Raw genomic sequence first — 19,193 nt, forward strand, 5'->3', positions numbered from 1 at the left:
GGCTCCAGAATAACACCAGAGGCCATCATAGTTCTATGCTGATAGACATCAGTGCAGAGCTGAAAGCAGAGGGGGGCACACCTGGGACGCCAGGTGTCGCAGATAAAACCACTGGAGGTGTCATGGACTGTATCATCGAAACACAGACGAAGGTGGGTGTCCACCTGATGACCCCAATGAAGCTTTTAACCCCACTTCCACTTCCACCCTACCCACTTTCAAGCACCACAGATATGGAACTATGCTTGCACCAACTTTGCTACCCACCATGTATAAGGTACTTGCGATTACGCGAGGGATTATTCCACCCAGTCCTACAACATAACCTAACGCGCTCGGCCAGCAGCTCTTTCAAGGACACAATAACTGTGAAGTTTGTTCAGATTTTCCCTTACAGCAAAGTCCAATGTATGTAATAATAAAAATAATACTACTAATAACACTAATAAAACAAATACTAACGCTAAAAACTGTAATAATAATAATAATAATAATAATAATAATAATAACAATAATAATAATAACAAAAATAATAATAATAAAGAAAGGAAGAAGAAGATTACCCACCAGAGTGCTCATCAGTTTCCTCATTATGACCAACAAAACACTAAATGAATGACAGGATTGAATTGATTCTCCTGTAGAGTTCAGGGACTTGGTGCAGTCTACTAGAAAAAAGCTTTTCTGGTGGCCCGCAGTGGTCCAACACCTTATATGTTAGGTTTTCCTACAATCTGTCACCCACTTGACACCTAGACACACATTCACAAACACACACAGATGAGAGAAATTTTCCCCACCATCACAGCCTGCTTATGCACGCTGGCACAGATTTCTAAGCACTTTTAAAGGGGCACACCCTCATCAGCTTTAAAGTGGTGAGGGTGATTTTCTTTTTCCTCCTGCCCTCCTTCCTCACGGTGCTTTCTCCCCGTTTCCCCTCATCGTGTCATCCCTCTTTCATCTTTTGTTCCAACGACTGGAGGCAACAGCTTGTGTTTGTTTAGACCATGATGTAGCAACAGTACCCAGCATGCATTCTGGTCAAGTGGAGGATGCACGTCAATGGGATGCATCTCTAACTCTGATCGCACACTTCATCTATCCTGTTCTTTAACTTCTTCACAATTTAAATGCAGTTTCTCATCCGTCTGTCCTTTTTCTGCCCCTTCCCTCTTTGCTTTACTCAGTCCTCCACTAAATTGCCTTTAATCTCCTTCCCCTTGTGTTCTTTTCTCATTTCCTTACCTCCCCGTCTGCTGTCGTTTTTACATGAGGTGGTCTGCTTTACAGCCATTGGAGATTTCCTTCAAACATAAATGTGCATCTGTTTATCCGTAGTTTACACAGAACAATTTAAAACACATTTGTTTGTGCAAAGCTGAAGAAAAACACACTTCTCTTCCTGTTTTTCTCAATTCGAGTCAATCTTCTGTGCTTGAGTGGCTCTGTGCGGCCACTCTCCTCCTGCACAACTACCAGTTTTGCACTTTGGCAGATGTCCAGGGGGATGTGGAAAAAGATGCATGGTAAATAGAGCTTGTGACAGTGTGAGGTAAATGGTCTGGAGAGATAGTAGGAGGAAAATACGGGCTGAAGAAAGGTGGGACTAAAGAGGTCCTGTCATGGCTAGAGTTAAGCCTGGGTGGCGACCACAGAGACACGCAGCAACTCCCCCTTTTACAACACACACTGTTGCATGGAGAGAGAAGACAGAGCCTTGACCAGAAAAGCACATGTTTTAAAATGTCATGATTAAGTCTGCAAAGCCAGACAGATAAAGAGATAGGCCCGAGACAAGAGGTGGCTACAGTAAACACAGACAGACAGAGGGAGACGGGAGAACATTAAGGTGCTACTGCAAGTGGAAATAAGGATGGAGAGGTTATTAAATAGAGGAGTAACTGGGTCATTAACTCTGCTCTCAAGAGCCATAGGAGGGGAAACACCCTGTAAGGTAGGGTGCAAACTGCAGAAAGTCTTGGTCCCTGTGCTTAAAACTGACAAACCTTACCATGAAGAGTTTTTACTCGTAATGTAACAGCCCTAAACTATTGCAGATGTATATTTGTCCTGCAAAACCTTTAGCAACAAGACTGTTTTTTGGTGTCAGATGATGTGATAAATGTCACAAAACACTTACACATGTAAAATACAAACATCAGTCAATCAAGAAATAGAAAGAACCGCTTTGTCCACAGTAATAACAAAACATGAAAGACCCTTACAGGAACTATAGGATGTATGATGACATTGGAGTTGCAAAAGGCGAGGGGTTATGACACGTGAAGGTGGTTGAGTGGTTTGGAGCCACATTACCACATGTCATGTTGCTGCAATTTAGCCCTGGCCACTGATCACTTTTTAGTTTAAACAGAGTGATGTGCATGATGGTATAGAGGGATTATTTATACATTTATTTATTATTTTATTATTCATTTTACAGTGCGCAACCTGGGTGCAGAAGCACTCTGGAGTATAATGGTTTGTCAACCAATGTGGAGGAGTTAACCACCAAAAAACCCACATTTTTTAACTTAAAGGGCAACCCCGGTTTTTTGACACCTGGACCTTATTTATAGGTGTGTGCATGCTCATATACTCACTCAGACAAACATCGTGCAGCTCGGAGTCCTTCAGAAGTTATTTAGATCCAACCGATTTTAGCCGTACTTAGAGGGGGCCACGGCAAGGGAGCTTCAGCGCGGGACATAATCTCTGCAAAATCGCTCATTTCGGCTATATTTTTTCATCCATCACCAGTGTTATCATAAAGTCAGCTCGTCTACCGTCTTCAGGTGGGTCAGCTGACCCAGAGCTGACCTGGTAAACAAACTTTGGATGATGTCATAGCCGTGCTACACAGAGGTACAGCTGATTTACTTTTTGCCGACATTGCTGAGCAGCATGGCAGAATATTCTTCTGATGTCTAGGAGTCAGACTACGACTTCGAGTTTGACAGTTGTCCCTACCGATTTGAGCCTGAGTACACGGACGAGGAGCTCAATGAAAGAAGGATGCAGAGGGAGAGAGACGAAGAGCCGGCTCGAGAACAACAAACAGGAGCACGTCCACGACTCGATGCAAACTGGTGGTGCGCTTGTGGACAGTGTTCGCCTATGTCAACAGAAGAGGAGTGTGTTTGTGATAACACTGGCCATGGATGAAAAAATTAGGGATGCATGATATTGGATTTTTGCCGATATCCGATATGCCAATTTATCAAAACCCCTTTTGGCTGATACCGATACCGATAATCACAAGTTTGTTTGTTTTTTTCACTGTAAAGAAAGCTCAGTCTATCCTGTACTGGCATTTATATGTTACTCTAATTGTGACAGTCTTATTTGTTTAAGAAACACACATAAAACAAGACAAAAAACATTTTATTTTAAAATAAATAAGAAATGTATTATTTTTTCAAACTCAAGACATTCAGTATTGAAATACAGAAAAATTATTTCTTTAGATCACATGAACTTTAAATGTACAATGCTTTTTTTAACATAACCAAGTTGCATTTGATTATTTTAGAGCTACTGTAACAACCTGGTGACAGACACAGAGCTCTGCAGTGCAAATAAATGAAGTGCTACATTTTATTTAAGGAGCTTATTTTTCAGATGGAAAATAACAATAATCCTAACTGAATAGCACCTTATCGGCAGAAGTTTTCATATCTGGCAATACCGATAAACGTGTTTTTAAGCTTTTATCGGCCGATACCGATATTGTGCCGATAATATTGTGCATCCCTAGAAAAAATATAGCTGAAATGAGCGATTTTGCAGAGATTATGTCCCGCGCTGAAGCTCCCTTGCCGTGGCCCCAGCTAAGTACGGCTAAAATCGGTTGGATCTAAATAGCTTCTGAAGGACTCCGAGCTGCACAATGATTGTCTGAGTGAGTATATGAGCATGCACACACCTATAAATAAGGTCCAGGTGTCAAAACACCAGAGTTGCCCTTTAATGTCATCACATTGACGGGTGGTAAAATGCTCCTAGTTTTGTGAAATAGCAGTGAGTGGACAGAATAGATCAGCAAGTGGACAGATATTAGGTGGACGGACGTTTTTAGCAGAGAAACCTAGCGTGTAACCAGAGAGGAAACACAACTCTCACTTGATGCTCATGACTGCATTATCTGTGGACACATCAGACTGTGACAGACCAGTCTTACTTTGGTCATAAAATCCATTTCTGTTAATCATAATTTTATAGGTTCACTCAGTATTTACTGTCCATATTGAGTCCATGTTTGGTCAGAACCCCAGCCCCAAACCAACTTTTTCATTAAATAAACAAAGTCAAATCTGTATTTTGAGTATCAGCTGTTATTATTGCTTGTTTGCAGTCAAACCTGGTTAACTGAGGTTGTATAAAGAATACACATTTCATTACACACACGCAGACGTCGCTGGTGTATCAGTGTAAAGTGTGACCCTGTTAACTGGTGACTCTTGGCCCTTAATCATGGCTACCATCGACTGAAAGTCACCAGTTAGCTTGGTCACTATTAATGTCGAAACACCAGTTGCGCGGTAACGATCGAAACTTGACAGAAGTTGCCTCTATTGTGTAGTAATGTTTTTGACAGCTGTCCAAAGAAAAAACGTACATTTTGATGCTTCTAACAGGTTGAATTTAGTGTTTAAATAACGCTAACTAGAAAACATGTTTCGAGCATACAAGAGTTTATAATGGACAAATAAACAAAGTAAAAATCTAAAGCTTAGTTTCCAGGCAGTTGCATCTACTTGGAACTTGTTTTAGGAAAACATAACAACCTGCCATGTTTTTTAGGAAAACATGACAACATAAAAGGGTCGTTTGGGGTGAATGTTGGGCCAATGCAGTACAGCTTCACATATGGTTGAGTTTAGGCAATAAACTTTCTTTGATTAGAGGAGGATTATGGTTTCAATTAAAAGCAAGTAAACAAATAATCACACCCTGCATCATGCTTCAAATCACTCATGACTTATTCAATACTCAACCAAGGCCTCATTCTTTGCCCAACATTAACTAAGTGCAACGAGTACGAGCCTGAACATAACCATAAAAACATTCATTATAGGAGAAAAGAGGAAGCCACTCGCAGCTGCAGAATATCAAAACAATGTGTGGATAGTGAATTAAAACTTTGGAATAACATTTTTCTTTCTCATTGTAATGTTTAATTGAGTGTGGCCTTCAAGAGTCACAGGATTTATGAACTATTCCAGTCTATTTGCAGAGCAGAAAAAAACAGTCTACAGCACAAAGCCTTATCACTTACAAAAGGCTTCTCTGACACCTGATGTTGACACAAAACCTGCAACAACTCTCAGGAGATATGTATTTGTTAAGGAAAGAAAAAATGGTTACTTTTAAGAGTTTCTCACACCACAGGAGCAGCATGTTTCACAGTGCACTGTTAGTCCATTCAGCCTGTGGGTGCAAAACGTAGCAACAGTTAGCAGATCTCTGATTACGTCTTGACTAATGGGAATGTTTGTGATTCAGGGGAACCAACATTTACAGTTTTGATACTAACATACAAATACACTAGCTCTGCCTACCACACTCACACAAACACACATCAACACCATCAGCTGTATGAGAAAAGCCAGCATCTTTTTGTCTCACTTATCCAGACACAGGGATTACCACAAAAACATACCTCTAAACCTACAAATCAGGTCGTCAGACAGCAAGATCAGAAAACTTTTGGTTTGTTTGACATACGCTGCAAACTCTTGAGGACCTGTGTGATCACTCAATCCAAGTTACCAAATTTAGAGAAACGGTGGTTCTAATTCAAAGATGGACAGTTTGATTGTGTATGTTTGAGGGAGCACTTGTCTTTTCATGTGTTTGTAGCTCTTGACAGTTTATTCATGTCCTCTTTAAGCAGCGCATTGTAGACACAAGTGTTTGCACTGTGGGATTGTTTGTTTGAGTAAACAGTAGGTTGTTTAAGAAGTGGGTGCATGTTTACAGCATCCTGCAAACAAAAAAATGGGTATACTGACAGGAACACTCAGCAGATTGACTGTTTACAGAACATCAGATTTATAGCAGGTGTGTCCAACATGTGGTCGTCTGCTGGCTGCAAAGCAAAACTACAATTTCATGGTTCAAACAAACATGCATATACACACTTCTCTGTGTGTGTGTGTGTGTGTGTGTGTGTGTGTGTGTGTGTGTGTGTGTGTGTGTGTGTGTGTGTGTGTGTGTGTGTGTGTGTGTGTGTGTGTGTGTGTGGCATGACAGCATCGGAGAGGAAATCAAGTCAGCACATTAAGCAGTCAGCTTGACCTCACACCCTGCAGAACACACTGGAGGTGTTCTTCTCTGCTCACCGCCTGCAGAAATTAATGAAATAGTTGCTTGACACAGATATGAGGGTGGTTGGATCTGTCAGCATGCAGTCACTGAATGAGCCGACTTTGGCCTCCGTGTCTCATTAGGAGAAAGGGATGAAAGAAATGAAAGAAAAGAAAGAACGCAGGGCAAGGAATTTGCTCTTGGTCATTCGGCAGGTATTTGTTTTAGTGGCACTCTTTTGACTGAGGACATCTCACTTGTGCTCATTTCTCCACTTGTGAACATGATCGTATTACTTTCATCATTATGTCCATGGTTCATGAGGTTGTAGAGAATGGCTGATAAATCAGACAATCAGCAGCGTCCTTAACAAGGCTTTGTCTCCTCCTTTACTTCAACTGTGAAGCGTAAACATCTTAACCCCTTACTGCCTTAATTCATTAATACTTATTGAAATAGATTGTTTTTATGTGTTTTTGCATTCTTACAGATGATAAATTAAGTGGAGACTGTAAATTTGAATATAGTACACACAATAGTTATAACTAAGTAATATTATTTATATAGACATGAGAAGTTCATCCCCTGACCAACTATTGTGACAGAGTGGATCTCATACGATCTTTGGTGTGCATAGAATATTAATCAGTAGGTAATAATGAGATACAAAGGTAATTTTAGCTGCATCAAGACCTGACAGGTTATAGAATAGAATAGAATAGAATAGAATAGAATAGAATAGAATAGAATAGAATAGAATAGAATAGAACTTTATTGTCATTGTAACAAGTACAACAAAATTGAAGACACAGCAGCAATCAAGAAAACAAAAGTAAGAAAGTGTACAGAAAGTGCAAAAAGGTCCATAAGAAATTAGATGATGACAGCTTGTCCATCATTCTCCAGTTCAGCCAGCCTCCACCTCCACAGGGTCCAGGACTGAGCTTCTTCAGTCATGCTCCATCTCTGTCTCCTGGATCCTGTCTGCTCACAGCAGGTGAAGCTCTTCCAACATGGCGTTGGTGTCTAATGTTAGCTTCGTTAGCCATGTCTGTGAATAGCATGATGCTACTCTGCCCTCTGGTGTTCCCTCTGTTGCTGGGTTAGCATGGCTAGCTCGTCCATCTTATTGGAGATAGATCTTATGTTCCCAATAACGATGGATGGAAGGACAGGTCCATGTCGTCACTTCTTAGCTCACACCTGAGAACCAGCACGTCATCCTCACCTCCTTCTCCTCACCTTGTGGGAAGACATCAGGCCTTACACCAGTCAGCATTGACATGCTACAGGCTGCTAACAGCTGAGTTCATATGTAAACAATGCAGCCATGGTTACATGTAGGATCTCCAGACAAACAAAAAGTTTGGTGTCCATGACCAACAAATGAGCCATACAAAGTAATGATCCACTCCAAATACAAAGATTACGAAAAAGAGACGAAAAAATTACAAGGAACGGACAAAGAAGAGAGAGCTGCTGCAAAAAACAGCCATAACCAACAGGGCGGCGCCTAGCAAATGTCTTAAATTTGCAAACTGGCATTAAGAGGTTAAACATCCAGAGCAGGGAGCAGCTTCTCCTTAACCCCAAAAGTAGCCAGCTCAGGTGGATTGGGCCTCTGATCAGAAAGCCTCTGAGGGTCTTCCTTTAAGAAGTTTTCCAGGGTGCAAAAGTTTGATGCTTAAGCTGTTGAGGGGATCCCATCTGAATGTAGGGCTGGACGATTAATTGGATTTTAATCGTGATTTCAATTTTGCCATCCGACAATCATAAAAACAATATAATCGAAGAAAAACAATTAATATGCCACACAGTGTAGATGAATGCAAGTTCCTGTGCTTCATAGCTCTTCTGTGTTCCATGTGCAGCCACAGCGAGTGTGTGTGACTTATGTGTATCAATAATACTGTATGTGCCACTTGTTGGCTCTTTAAAGTTGTGTTTAAATCAGTTCTGAAGTTTTTGAATAAATGAATGATTGTGCATATTAATTGTGATTTCAATATCACTTAAAATAATCGGGATTCTTATTTTTCCATAATCGCCCAGCCCTATCTGACTGTAGAATATTTTGGGAATGAAGGAGCTGGAAAACAATATGGGGATGAAGAAGAAGATGGTTTATACTGGAACATTTCACCCATTCATCTTCAGGGATGTTTTTTTTAATGTTGCACTGTTGTTTCTTTTACACAAAAAAGATAGACATTCTAGTTTTCAATGGGGCAGATCTTGTGTAAACAAGGCCAAAGATTGATTGCCCAGTTTGCTGCCGCTGGACCCAGCCCTACATAAGTAGAAGGGAATGGATGGATTGATGATCTGTCTGCGAACTGTGAATACATATTTTAAAATATGCCACTCTAGTTGTATTTTTTAATCATCACAATGAGCTTAAGTGCCTTACACTTAAAAAGTTTCTATAGAAACAAGGACACCTGCTATTATGATGATAGAGAATTAAGAACACACACACACACACACACAAATCCTTACACCCTCCCTTCACAGACAAAAACCTCACACCCTCCCCTCAGTGTAATCCCATCTGATCTTGCCCGACAACACTTTGTTGTTAGAAGCCTCCTTTCACTCTGCAGCCTATCCCTGTGCTGCCTTTGAACTCTACTGCCAAGAAAGTGTAAAACCGCGTGCCTCTTTCTTTGACTTTCAGGAATGATCAGGAACATTATGTTGATAAAATTGGCAGGGGGTGAGAACCTGAGTGGGTGCAGAGGGCCCTGACAAAAAGCAAGCAAGAGTGAACATTGTCAGCGTGTTGTTAATGATCTTCAGACGAGAGGTGAATTGTGTGAATTCCAGCCTATGTGCATGTGTTTGCATGTGTAGGGTTGAGAATAAGTGAGCGCAACAATTTGTGCTCTTATGTCAGGGTTTTTGTCTTAGTGTGTAGTAAGGCTGATGTCAGGCTACATTGTAAGTTATTGCTGGGCATGCAGGGTTATCAGGCTGATGGTAGAAATAAAGAAAAGCTTCCATCATCGTGGGGCTTGGACCCACATGTTTGATGCTCGTGTCAAGAAATCATACACATGGCAAAGGAAAGTGGGAGAGGAGAGGAGACACAAGGATGAGTGCTGGCTTTATGGTGTTATTACGGAGCAACAAGGGGGTCCAGCAGATAAAGAACAACATGCTTCTGAACAACTCTTACAATCTCACAAATCCTCCATAATCCATTTTCAGCAGTCCAACAATACATTGTATCCCTACACACTTCATTTCTGGCGTATCCAGTGTTGGTTTTGGAACCCAAGTTTATTGTGCAAGGATTATACTAACAGAGAGGTCAACATGTTAAGCTACAAGTTATTACAGTTCATCCTCTGGGGAATTTTTGTACCATATTTATTGGAAGTTTGTTTAACAAACAAATATAAACCAAACTAAAGTACCCCAGGGCTCTGCTCTGGGTCCCACCTTTTTTTTTCACACATAAAAAGTTTGCTGTTGTAACGTCCCACATTTCTTAGATTACAGATTTACAAATGATGCTCAAATATTTCAGTGTTTTCATGGTTTGAAACACATGAAGCGGCATTTGTTGTCAGCACCTGTCTTGCCAACATGTCTCATTGGATGGCTGCATACAACCCGCGGTACCCGTGGTAGTTCAGTCCAAGGTTATAATAGTTTTGGATTTGTCATTTAGTATTATTAAGTTTTGACATTTTTTTCCATTACAGTTTAGTTTTAATTAGTTTTAGAGCAGGCATTCTAGTTTTTATTTTGTTTTGATTTTTGCAACAAGGCTTAGTTTTAGTTTAGTTTTAGTTTAGTTTTAGTTTAGTTTTAGTTTAGTTTTAGTTTTTTATACCTTATTAACCAGGTGCAGGATTCAAAAATGTCAGAGTAAATATTTTGTAATACTGTTTTTTTCAAGTCCAACATAGTGCTCACTGCTCAGTCAATGATGATACTGAACTGTTGGCTGCTGCCTTAAACACAAGAAAATAATATAAACTTAATATAAAAAATATAAACATAAATTGTGTAAAAATAATGCTGCCATAAATTCAATAAAAATAATTTAAACATAAATTATATACAACAATATAATATGAGCTTTAATAATTAGCAACTTGGACTCTAACAATTAGAGCAGACTCAAATACAATTAAAGTTAGACTCACATAAAATTAAACTATTACAGATGCTCTGATTCATTGCTCCACTACGTTTTCATTGCAGCACAGTGCACAGACAGTCAATGCAGTAAACAAGCACGTCCCAGTACGACGCTGTGATGGTGCCGTACGGCGCTGACAACTCGGGATGTCCCGATATTAAATTTTCACTTCCAATACGATACCGATACTGCAGAATTGAGTATTGGCTGATACCGATATTAATCCGATACGATATCAGCATTAAACATGCATATTTTTATTACTTATTGTGTAGTATTTCTGTCATGTTAGGAAAGGTTTGATTAAGTGATATTATTCAAACAAAGAACAGTAGTCAGCAACAGTGGGTATGAGGAAAAACTGACCCATTTATTATTAACCAATGGGTAACAGAAATTTTAACATTAAACATAAAAAATACTAATAACTGAATAAAATAAAGAATAAATTGGAAGACCCAGAAAATAACCTAAATAACTCAAATAAAAACAGCAGGAGCGGAGTCTGGAATGGACGGCTTATATCAGAGATTTTAGATGCATTCCAATACGATACCGATATTTTTGTTTTTTTGCTGATATCGGACCGATATCCGATATCAATATCGGACTGGGACACCTCTACTGACAACTGCTGAAAACTGTCGTAAAATTATTTGGAAAAATGTGTCTTTTGTTGGGGAACGATGAATCTTTGTACTAATATCCTGCAGCCTCTCTTTTGGTTGCTTTTGGTTCTGTTTTGCCTCTCTTTTGTCTGTTTTAACGTTTGGCATTTTTCTATTTCAAGGTCACTTTCTCGGGAACCACAGTGTGCTGGACATCCTGAAGCAGGAGGGCTACAAAATCAACCACATGCCCTCTGATCACCAGGAGTCAGTCACAGAGTGAGTAAGCAGATAGGGAAATAGTTTACAGATCACTGAAACCCTACATTTAATCCAAATTGTGAAAAGGCAAACATGTCAAATGCTGAAACTGAAACTGATATGATTTTATTATCATTTAAAATCTGAGGCCAGCAACATGTTTCTAAAAAGTTGCGATGGGTACATATTCACCACTATGTTTCACCAACTCTTCTTTTTACTATATTTTGTTAAAAATCTGTGAGCCAAGGAGACTAGTTGCTGTGGCTCTGAAAGTAATATGCAGTCCCATTCTTGCCTGCTGAAGTATTAGCGGCTCAACAGTTCATGAGGCCCATAGTCAAAACTGCAAGCAGATCATTTTAGCACCTGGACTCTTTCACTACAGAGCCATGCTGTTGTAATTTGGGCAGAATGTAGTATGGCATATGTTTGCTGTATTATAAAAGTTCTTCCTTGAAGCATTACAGAAATTGTTTCTGCCAACTATTTTGAAAAATGTTTTGTAACATAAGTTCTTCAATAGAGACAAACAGATTGAAGACAAACAGACAAAAGATGTTTTTTAGATGCAAATAATCTACTGTGAACCAAAATTCCTATTTGTTGTTTTACATTAGAAAATTTGAAACAGTTGAAAATGATAAAAGCCCATCTGTTAAATATTATGTTGATTACTAAATATTTCTAGGACAGCTACTTTAAAAAGTTATTAGTAGTTTTTTTTCCTGCCTGGGTTATTATTCTGGGGTTGGACTTAGAACCCTGAGATCCTCTTAATGTAACAGGACAAAAACAAGGATCGAGTAGACATGTTTCTCATCAAAAGATACATGATAATGTTTAAGTATGAAGGCCTTTGAAATAGAGCATTTTTGCAGCATTGGATTTGGCAGACAATTGCAATAATATATCAACAAAGACGATCGGAGACCGAAGGAAAGAAACAGCTCAGCCATGCAACATTCATCTTATCCTCTCTAGAGTCAGGCTAACCTCATTAGATTTATGGAAACAAAACGGAGCTGTAGTCCAAATTGTTCTCTGCAACAAATACAGCTCAGCACTGCAGGAATCCTTTGATAGCCCTTCAACTCCCTCACCTTCCTCCCTTGCTCCCTCCATTCCTTTCTCACTCCCCCACTCCTCTGCCTGCCAGAGTTGGTCTGCCAGCAGTGGTTCTGCCTGTTTCAGGCCAGTGCACCAGCACCACAGTCCACACTTACAAACACAGATACGAATGGGCACAGCCAGAAATATTAAGATTTTTAAGAACAGTGTGGTGGAGTAAAATTTTACATTCAAATATCTGGAAGCTTTTATTTTATTTACAGAAAATGAGTGTAGAATGTTTCTTTTGATGGAAAAAGACTGAACATTGTGTGGATATTTAACTACTTTCAGGGAGAGGGGCTTTACACTCATTAACATGGCCTGGCATCCTGCTGCATTTCCTCACAAGAAATCTAAAAACCTCTCTCAATATCAAATGTTGTGTACACCCCATTCCTTGGCAGAGAGTAGCAAGGAGGTTGACCCATGGGCCCATCAAACAGAAACAAAAGCCACTTGAATCAATGTTAAAATGGAAAAAAAGGAGGCAAAGTGAAGGGTATCTCTTCATAGAGCAGTATTAACATCCCCATCCATCAATTCCCTGAAGCTTTTACAAACTTTTCACTGAATTCAAAGCAGTAAATACAGCAACCTCAAGTCTCCACACCCTGTTTGCACAGTTTGGGGCTTTAGCCAATGGTTCTGGTTTAAAAGCTGACAAGTGGACTGACTTACTGTGGTCACTAAACACTTGCTTATGCCGCACCCTCACACAACCGCATAACCACACAGTAACATGTGTACATGCATGCAGCTTCTCTCTGCTCACTGACACAAGGTGACGTGACGGAAAAGGAAAAACACAAGACACACACACGATGGCTGAATGAGAGGTGTTTTTGAAAGCTGTTAGCCTCAGACCAGGACTGATTGGCAAAAGGTCTTGATGAGTGATTGTATGACTGACAGACAGAGCAGACTGGAGCAGGGTTTGGCTCCACGGTAGCTGGACCACAGTCCCCACAGCTATCAGCACCCTGACCAGGATGGTTTTCAGGGCTGTTAGAGTGGAAGTGCAGACCATCAAGTTTATGATGACCAAGGCAGGGATAAAAAAATGTGTGTAAGAAGTGGAAATCATAAAAATCGACCTGATTCAAAGTTTACCATGAACACAGGTCTAACTGTTTCATTACTTTCCTCTGCTTATTTCAGGGTAACAGAGCACAAAAGATTGTTTGAATGTTCTCTCTTAAAACATAAAGTCACATGCAAGCCATATTGACAGGAAAAGAACAAGAAAGGAGAAAGTATGAGTAACGGATGGAAGAAAGCAGAGCACGGCAAATGTTTCTGAGGAGAGGCCAGTGATCCTGGGTGGTCTGCTTTGGGCAGATGTTAGTTTAGACAAAAAAGTGCGGCTATAAGAGTTACAACTTCCTCTAATGTTGCCTGCTGGATACTCCTGCCACTCATATAGCTTATACAGGGCGAGGCATCCTATGTGGTGTTTGTGTCCTTGGTTGAAATCAAGAGTTGGAAGTGGATGGCAGAGTGGTCAAAAAACCACAAACAAGAACATTTGCTGGCAGCCACTTTGAAATCTTAGAGAATGTGAAACTGTCTCAAAGCTTCAGCTCACACAAGAACAAGAAATGTTTGTTTTTCTTCCTTGACTCAAAGGTTCAAGTAAAAACATGGGACTTTGTGATAAAATATATTGAAGCAGATGATGAATCTGTCTTTTCTGCCTTAGGACTAAACCAGCTGAAGAAACTGCAGGGAGGTCGAGTGAAGAAAGTGCAGACACAACTGCAGCATCCCCGACCAGCTGGCTGACCAGTCCACCAGAGATGGAAACTGAGCTGGGGGAACCGGATGATATGCCCGGCCTTGGAGATGAAGAGCTGCCTCACATGTTGCTGCCTGACAGCCTGAGCCAGCTGGAGGAATTCGGCAGACACAAACGTCCTCACAAGGCTCACCGTGGAAACCATGGGAGACCCCGCCTCTTCAGCGACCTGTGGGTTCGCATTGGGGACAGGTGAGGAATCTCATATTTTCAGGTCATCTCAGCTCTCTAACCTAACACAGGCTGGAGTCTGATAACAGGATTATTTATTCTTGATCGGCCTCACACTGTAATCAGAAAGAATCGGGTTAAAGGTTTTGGTTGTTAGATTTTAAGACCATTTTAGGATGCAGCATGAGGTTATCACTGTTGAGCGCAGCCTCAGTGTGAAAAACATGATTTTAAATGGTTGCCTTGTTCAAGATAGAAGAAGATACCCAAGATGGTGGGAAAAGCAGACTCTGACACTACACTGGCTGCTTTTTGGTCTTCATACTGACACTACTTTTAATTAGCATCCTCATTAGCTTCTTCCTAACTGCAAGTCTGCAACAGAGCTAGAACAGAGTTCTGCCTTTATACTTAAGATCTGAATCCACATTGCTTCCTTCTTGCCCCAATTGGCCTCTTTCATTGCATCCAAGGGAGGACTTGGGTCCACCACTACACCTCAGTGCATAAAACATTGCAGTTGAGGCGTTCCATGTGCATAAATATCCTACCTAAAAATGTCAGCATGTAAGGAGCTAAATGTAGTATCAATGAATGAGTGGTAAGGATGATGACGAATGGATAAGATGTGAACAGAGATCACACTGATCCCAGAATGGTCACATGATACTAACTTCATCATCTTTGCCCCCATGCTTGCTGTAAATTTCCCAGATTTTTTTGAAAATGCATGGAAACTTTCTCTCATCCTGTTCTTCTTGAACACAGAAAAACTGTGCGGTGGTTTCCATTCTCTTAACCAGGCTTCTTAAGGTTTTTACTTTTGTCAGCGTACAGCTTTACTGCAGTTTCACTCAGTCTCTGTTTGTTTACATCAGCTTTTCCATGCCTTAATATGAGATCATTCAACAGACAATGTCTGCAAAACAAGATTATGCAACTTTTTTCAAAGCCTAGTAGTGTGTCTTGTTAAAGACTTCAAGAAAAGACAAATAAGTTGACTAAAAAAAAAGACAGTGAATCTAGTGAATGGATTTCACCTGAGTAATTATCCTGTAAGAGGTGCTTCATAACCAGATATTTAAAGATGACAACAACAAATGGCTCCAACAGTGATTATTTCCCCAGCTGTGAGTCTGAAATGTTTTTATTTCTGGGTGCAGCTCAAGGACTTACAATGGGTTATCAGTTGTCATTAAAGAATAATGTAGAAGATCATCACATGCTATTTTAACCCTTTGGAAATTCATTCATTCATTCATTCATTCATTCATTCATTCATTCATCTTCTATACTGTTTATCCTGTTGAGGGTCACGGGTGGCTGGAGCCTATCCCAGCTGTCATTGGAAGAGAGGGGGGGTACACCCTGGACTGGTCACCAGTCAATCGCAGGGCTGACACACAGACAACCTTTCACAAACACACTCACACCTAGGGACAATTTAGAGTGACCAATTAACCTGATGAGCATGTTTTTGGACTGTGGGAAGAAGCCGGGGAACCCGCAGAGAACCTACACATGCATGGGGAACATGCAACAAAACATGCAAACTCCACACAGAAAGGCCCACCAGGAAAACTGGTATTCAAATTGGGGATTTTCTTGCTGTGAGGCAGCCTCTTTAGAAACTAATACTTAAAAAATAATGTCACCAGGGTGCACCTTTTCACCAGTCAACACAATAAACCAAACCTATCAAGAACAAAAGACAAAGAAAATGCACAAATCTGAGAACACATTTCAAAATAAACTCTGATTTCTGGTGTTGTCTCCATCTCCTCCAGCACTACTCCACAACCTAATGTGAGGATAATCAACGGTTATGTGACGGTGGAGCCTCCGCTGACACATCAGGAGCAGCGCAGACAGATGGAGATCTATGCCACAGAGCGTCATCCCAGTCAAGCGTCCTTCACGCCGCCTAACCCCAGCTCAGCTCGGCACTCTTCAGCCCACAGCACACTCATACTATCCTGTATCGTAGTCTGGCTGCTTTCACACATACTGTTCACCTCCTGACCAGAGGACAGCGTTACCTCACTGAAACAAACACTCAAGGCACTTCAGCCTCTGCACCAGATCAGTGGAATGTACCTGATGAACAAGGAACGACCACCAGCACACACAGAACAGAGACGGAGGAACAACAGCAGCCGAGAAACGTCTGGATGCAGGACAACCCTGCAACGTCTGGCCTTCACCTACAGGAAGGGATCAGCTCCAATCAGCAGAAAGTCTTTGTGAACAGTCTCACAATGTGTCGAGTAACGGATAAACTGTGTGAGACTCAAACGGGCAGACTCATCAAACCTCGATAAAGTATTATAGTAGAATAACAAACTCAATGAAGACGACTAGCTTTGAGGAGTTTGTGTGGAGGAACTGTCCACCTACTAGAAACTGTAAAACTAGAGAAGTGAGACTGACACTAAAAATGAGAATAGGACACACTAATTATAACTCTGTGATGGATGAGTGAAATGCATCTGTCAGCAGTACTGTGGAAGACACCGAGCACTCAGTTGCCACTAATGTAAATTGTGCATTTTGTTCATAAAGAAATATTGTATATTTATTATTTCTGGAAGAAAAGAGTATATTTTCTTGCTTTTTGAAGATAAATGAAGTAATAAAACATGAAAACATCGCTCAAGATCTTTTGTCTATTAGGTGTTTTATTCATAACTGTTATCACAAACATTTTATTGGTACATAAAAAGCTCTGCTTGGATGAATGAGCTGGCAGTATTTAAGTGATTCACATTTGAAATAGACATAACAAAGCATGACCAAAGCAGTCAAACAAGCCATTTCAAAAGCAGGAATAAATTTACCTTTGTAGAAAAATAAGAACAAGAAAAATAACCCCATATTTTTCGAATGTATAATTAAAAACTCTTGTTTATAAGAAATATCCATAGATGAGATCAAACAAGCATGATTTGCAAGTAAATATCCGAAAGCTCTTTTGAATTGAAAATAAATGTGCAACAGGTGATCTCAATCTGCCACCTACTGGACAAACTGATAAAACACCACATGCATTGTTCCTCCTCTTCACAACAGTTTTGGAGTTTCATCTGGCATTTACAAGATAAGTCAGAGCTTGACTCAGGAAAATGTGGCATTAAATCAAAAACACCAGGGAGTAGGCAAAGGAAAACATGTTGGAGAAGGTCAGATGAGGACAGCAGGCTTTCTTTGAGACAATATGACTGTATGATGATATGACGCAGTAATTAAGGAAGTGAACATAAATGCAAAGAAAAGTGCAGATCAATCTCTACCCTGTTTTAAGTCATCTGATGCACCTAAATTCAGTTATCTTTAAAGTAAGGTAGTCATGTATCTGCAGAAAATGTATTTGTTGCATGAACTCCCAACCCACCACACAAACATCAAGTTCTCCTAAGTTAGTGATCAACCATTATCAACAAATTGGATTAAAATCTTGTGAATTTGTGACAATTTATCAGCCAGTCTGGGTCACTCTATATTAGAATAAGCATTCATAAAATCCTACAAGGGCAATAAAGTGCATCAGCAACAACTTTTATTTACTCCTTTGATTTCAGTGTAGTTTACAGGTACAGTCATAAACTAATCCTGAATTGCTCATCAGCTGTTTGAATTCCACATCAAACATTTTAAATAACTGTGAACATCTGCCTGATAATTTAAAAAAACAATGTGAAATTGTTGCTGTTAATTGTTACAGTTAAAAATGTAGAAAATGGATATACGATAAATACTCATCAAACAGAAGTATGACGCAGTGGCTCTTAAGCTAAAAACTTGACCCAAAGATACTCATGTTAAAGAGATGGAGTTAAAAAAGAAGAACACAGTAGCTGAACTGAATGAATCCATGTACTGAAAGTGAAGTTTTTTTTGTTTTTTTTTTAAACGACTAAGTTTGTTGCAGTGTAGTAGTTACACTTTTACCACTAGGTGGCACAAGAGCCTTGTATAACTCCAGCAGACGCTCAGATTGCACAGAGTGCTGCCTGTAAAATTGTGTTTAAAGGCCTCAGAGCCAGAGCCTGACACTGGAGACATGCAGACACAGAGGTAGGCTTTGCTTTTTGATACAGAGTGTCCACTGAGAATATTTGAACAAAACTATTTAAACAAAAAATACACAGCAAAATGTCCAGCAGCAATAATCCATTGGTAAATTGTATCTGCATAAGCAAAGGGAAACTGGACAAAATAGTTTGAAACTTCTTCATTATGTTTAAAATGTGGATTAGCTTTCTTAAAAAATATATGTATACCTTTGTCAATTTAAAATTAATTCTGTACTTCAGCATGAAACTGATTTTAAAAAAAAACTCCAATGACTGTCTTTCAAAATAATTCTGACTCAAGTTGAACTTTTTTAATAAAATAAAGGTTTTGTGCCAATTCAGCTCACATCTACGAGTGTTTGAGGAACAGCCAATTTTATTTCATTTGGATTCTATAGGGTTTACCAATATAAAACAATGAACAAGACAATTTTATCTTAATAAAAATACTTATATGATATAAGTAAATAAATATCTTTGACGTTTCTTTTAAAATGTATTTGTAAAAACTGTAAGTTAGGCCTTTGGTTAAATTTAGTGATGCTTAGCTTACATAAAAACTAACAAAAGGTTTAACACACACGACACAATACAATAAGATACGTGTATTTTGTAAAAAGAGAAAGGCTAATAAATAAAGGGTTACCACTTAAATAACCTGCATTTAATGTAAAGTGGTCCATTTACTAGACACCTCTGGATACGGT

At 39.7% G+C, this 19,193-nt stretch overlaps 1 protein-coding gene across 1 annotated transcript in view; it reads left to right on the plus strand.

Moving 5' to 3' along the window:
- trabd2b (TraB domain containing 2B) overlaps positions 1-16,938 on the plus strand; it is an 85,602-nt gene extending 68,664 nt beyond the window's left edge. Inside the window, exons 5-7 of the mRNA XM_074668566.1 lie at positions 11,256-11,352; positions 14,147-14,434; positions 16,201-16,938. Of these exons, the coding sequence (XP_074524667.1) occupies positions 11,256-11,352; positions 14,147-14,434; positions 16,201-16,435 (620 nt within the window). The 3' untranslated portion in view covers positions 16,436-16,938. The remainder of the gene's footprint in view (positions 1-11,255; positions 11,353-14,146; positions 14,435-16,200) is intronic.
- Positions 16,939-19,193: the final 2,255 nt, after the last annotated feature.

Source organism: Halichoeres trimaculatus, unplaced genomic scaffold (genome assembly GCF_033239565.1).
Source record: "Halichoeres trimaculatus isolate MK-OKI-2021-1 unplaced genomic scaffold, fHalTri1.1 fHalTri1_scaffold_4, whole genome shotgun sequence".
NCBI lineage: Eukaryota > Metazoa > Chordata > Actinopteri > Labriformes > Labridae > Halichoeres > Halichoeres trimaculatus.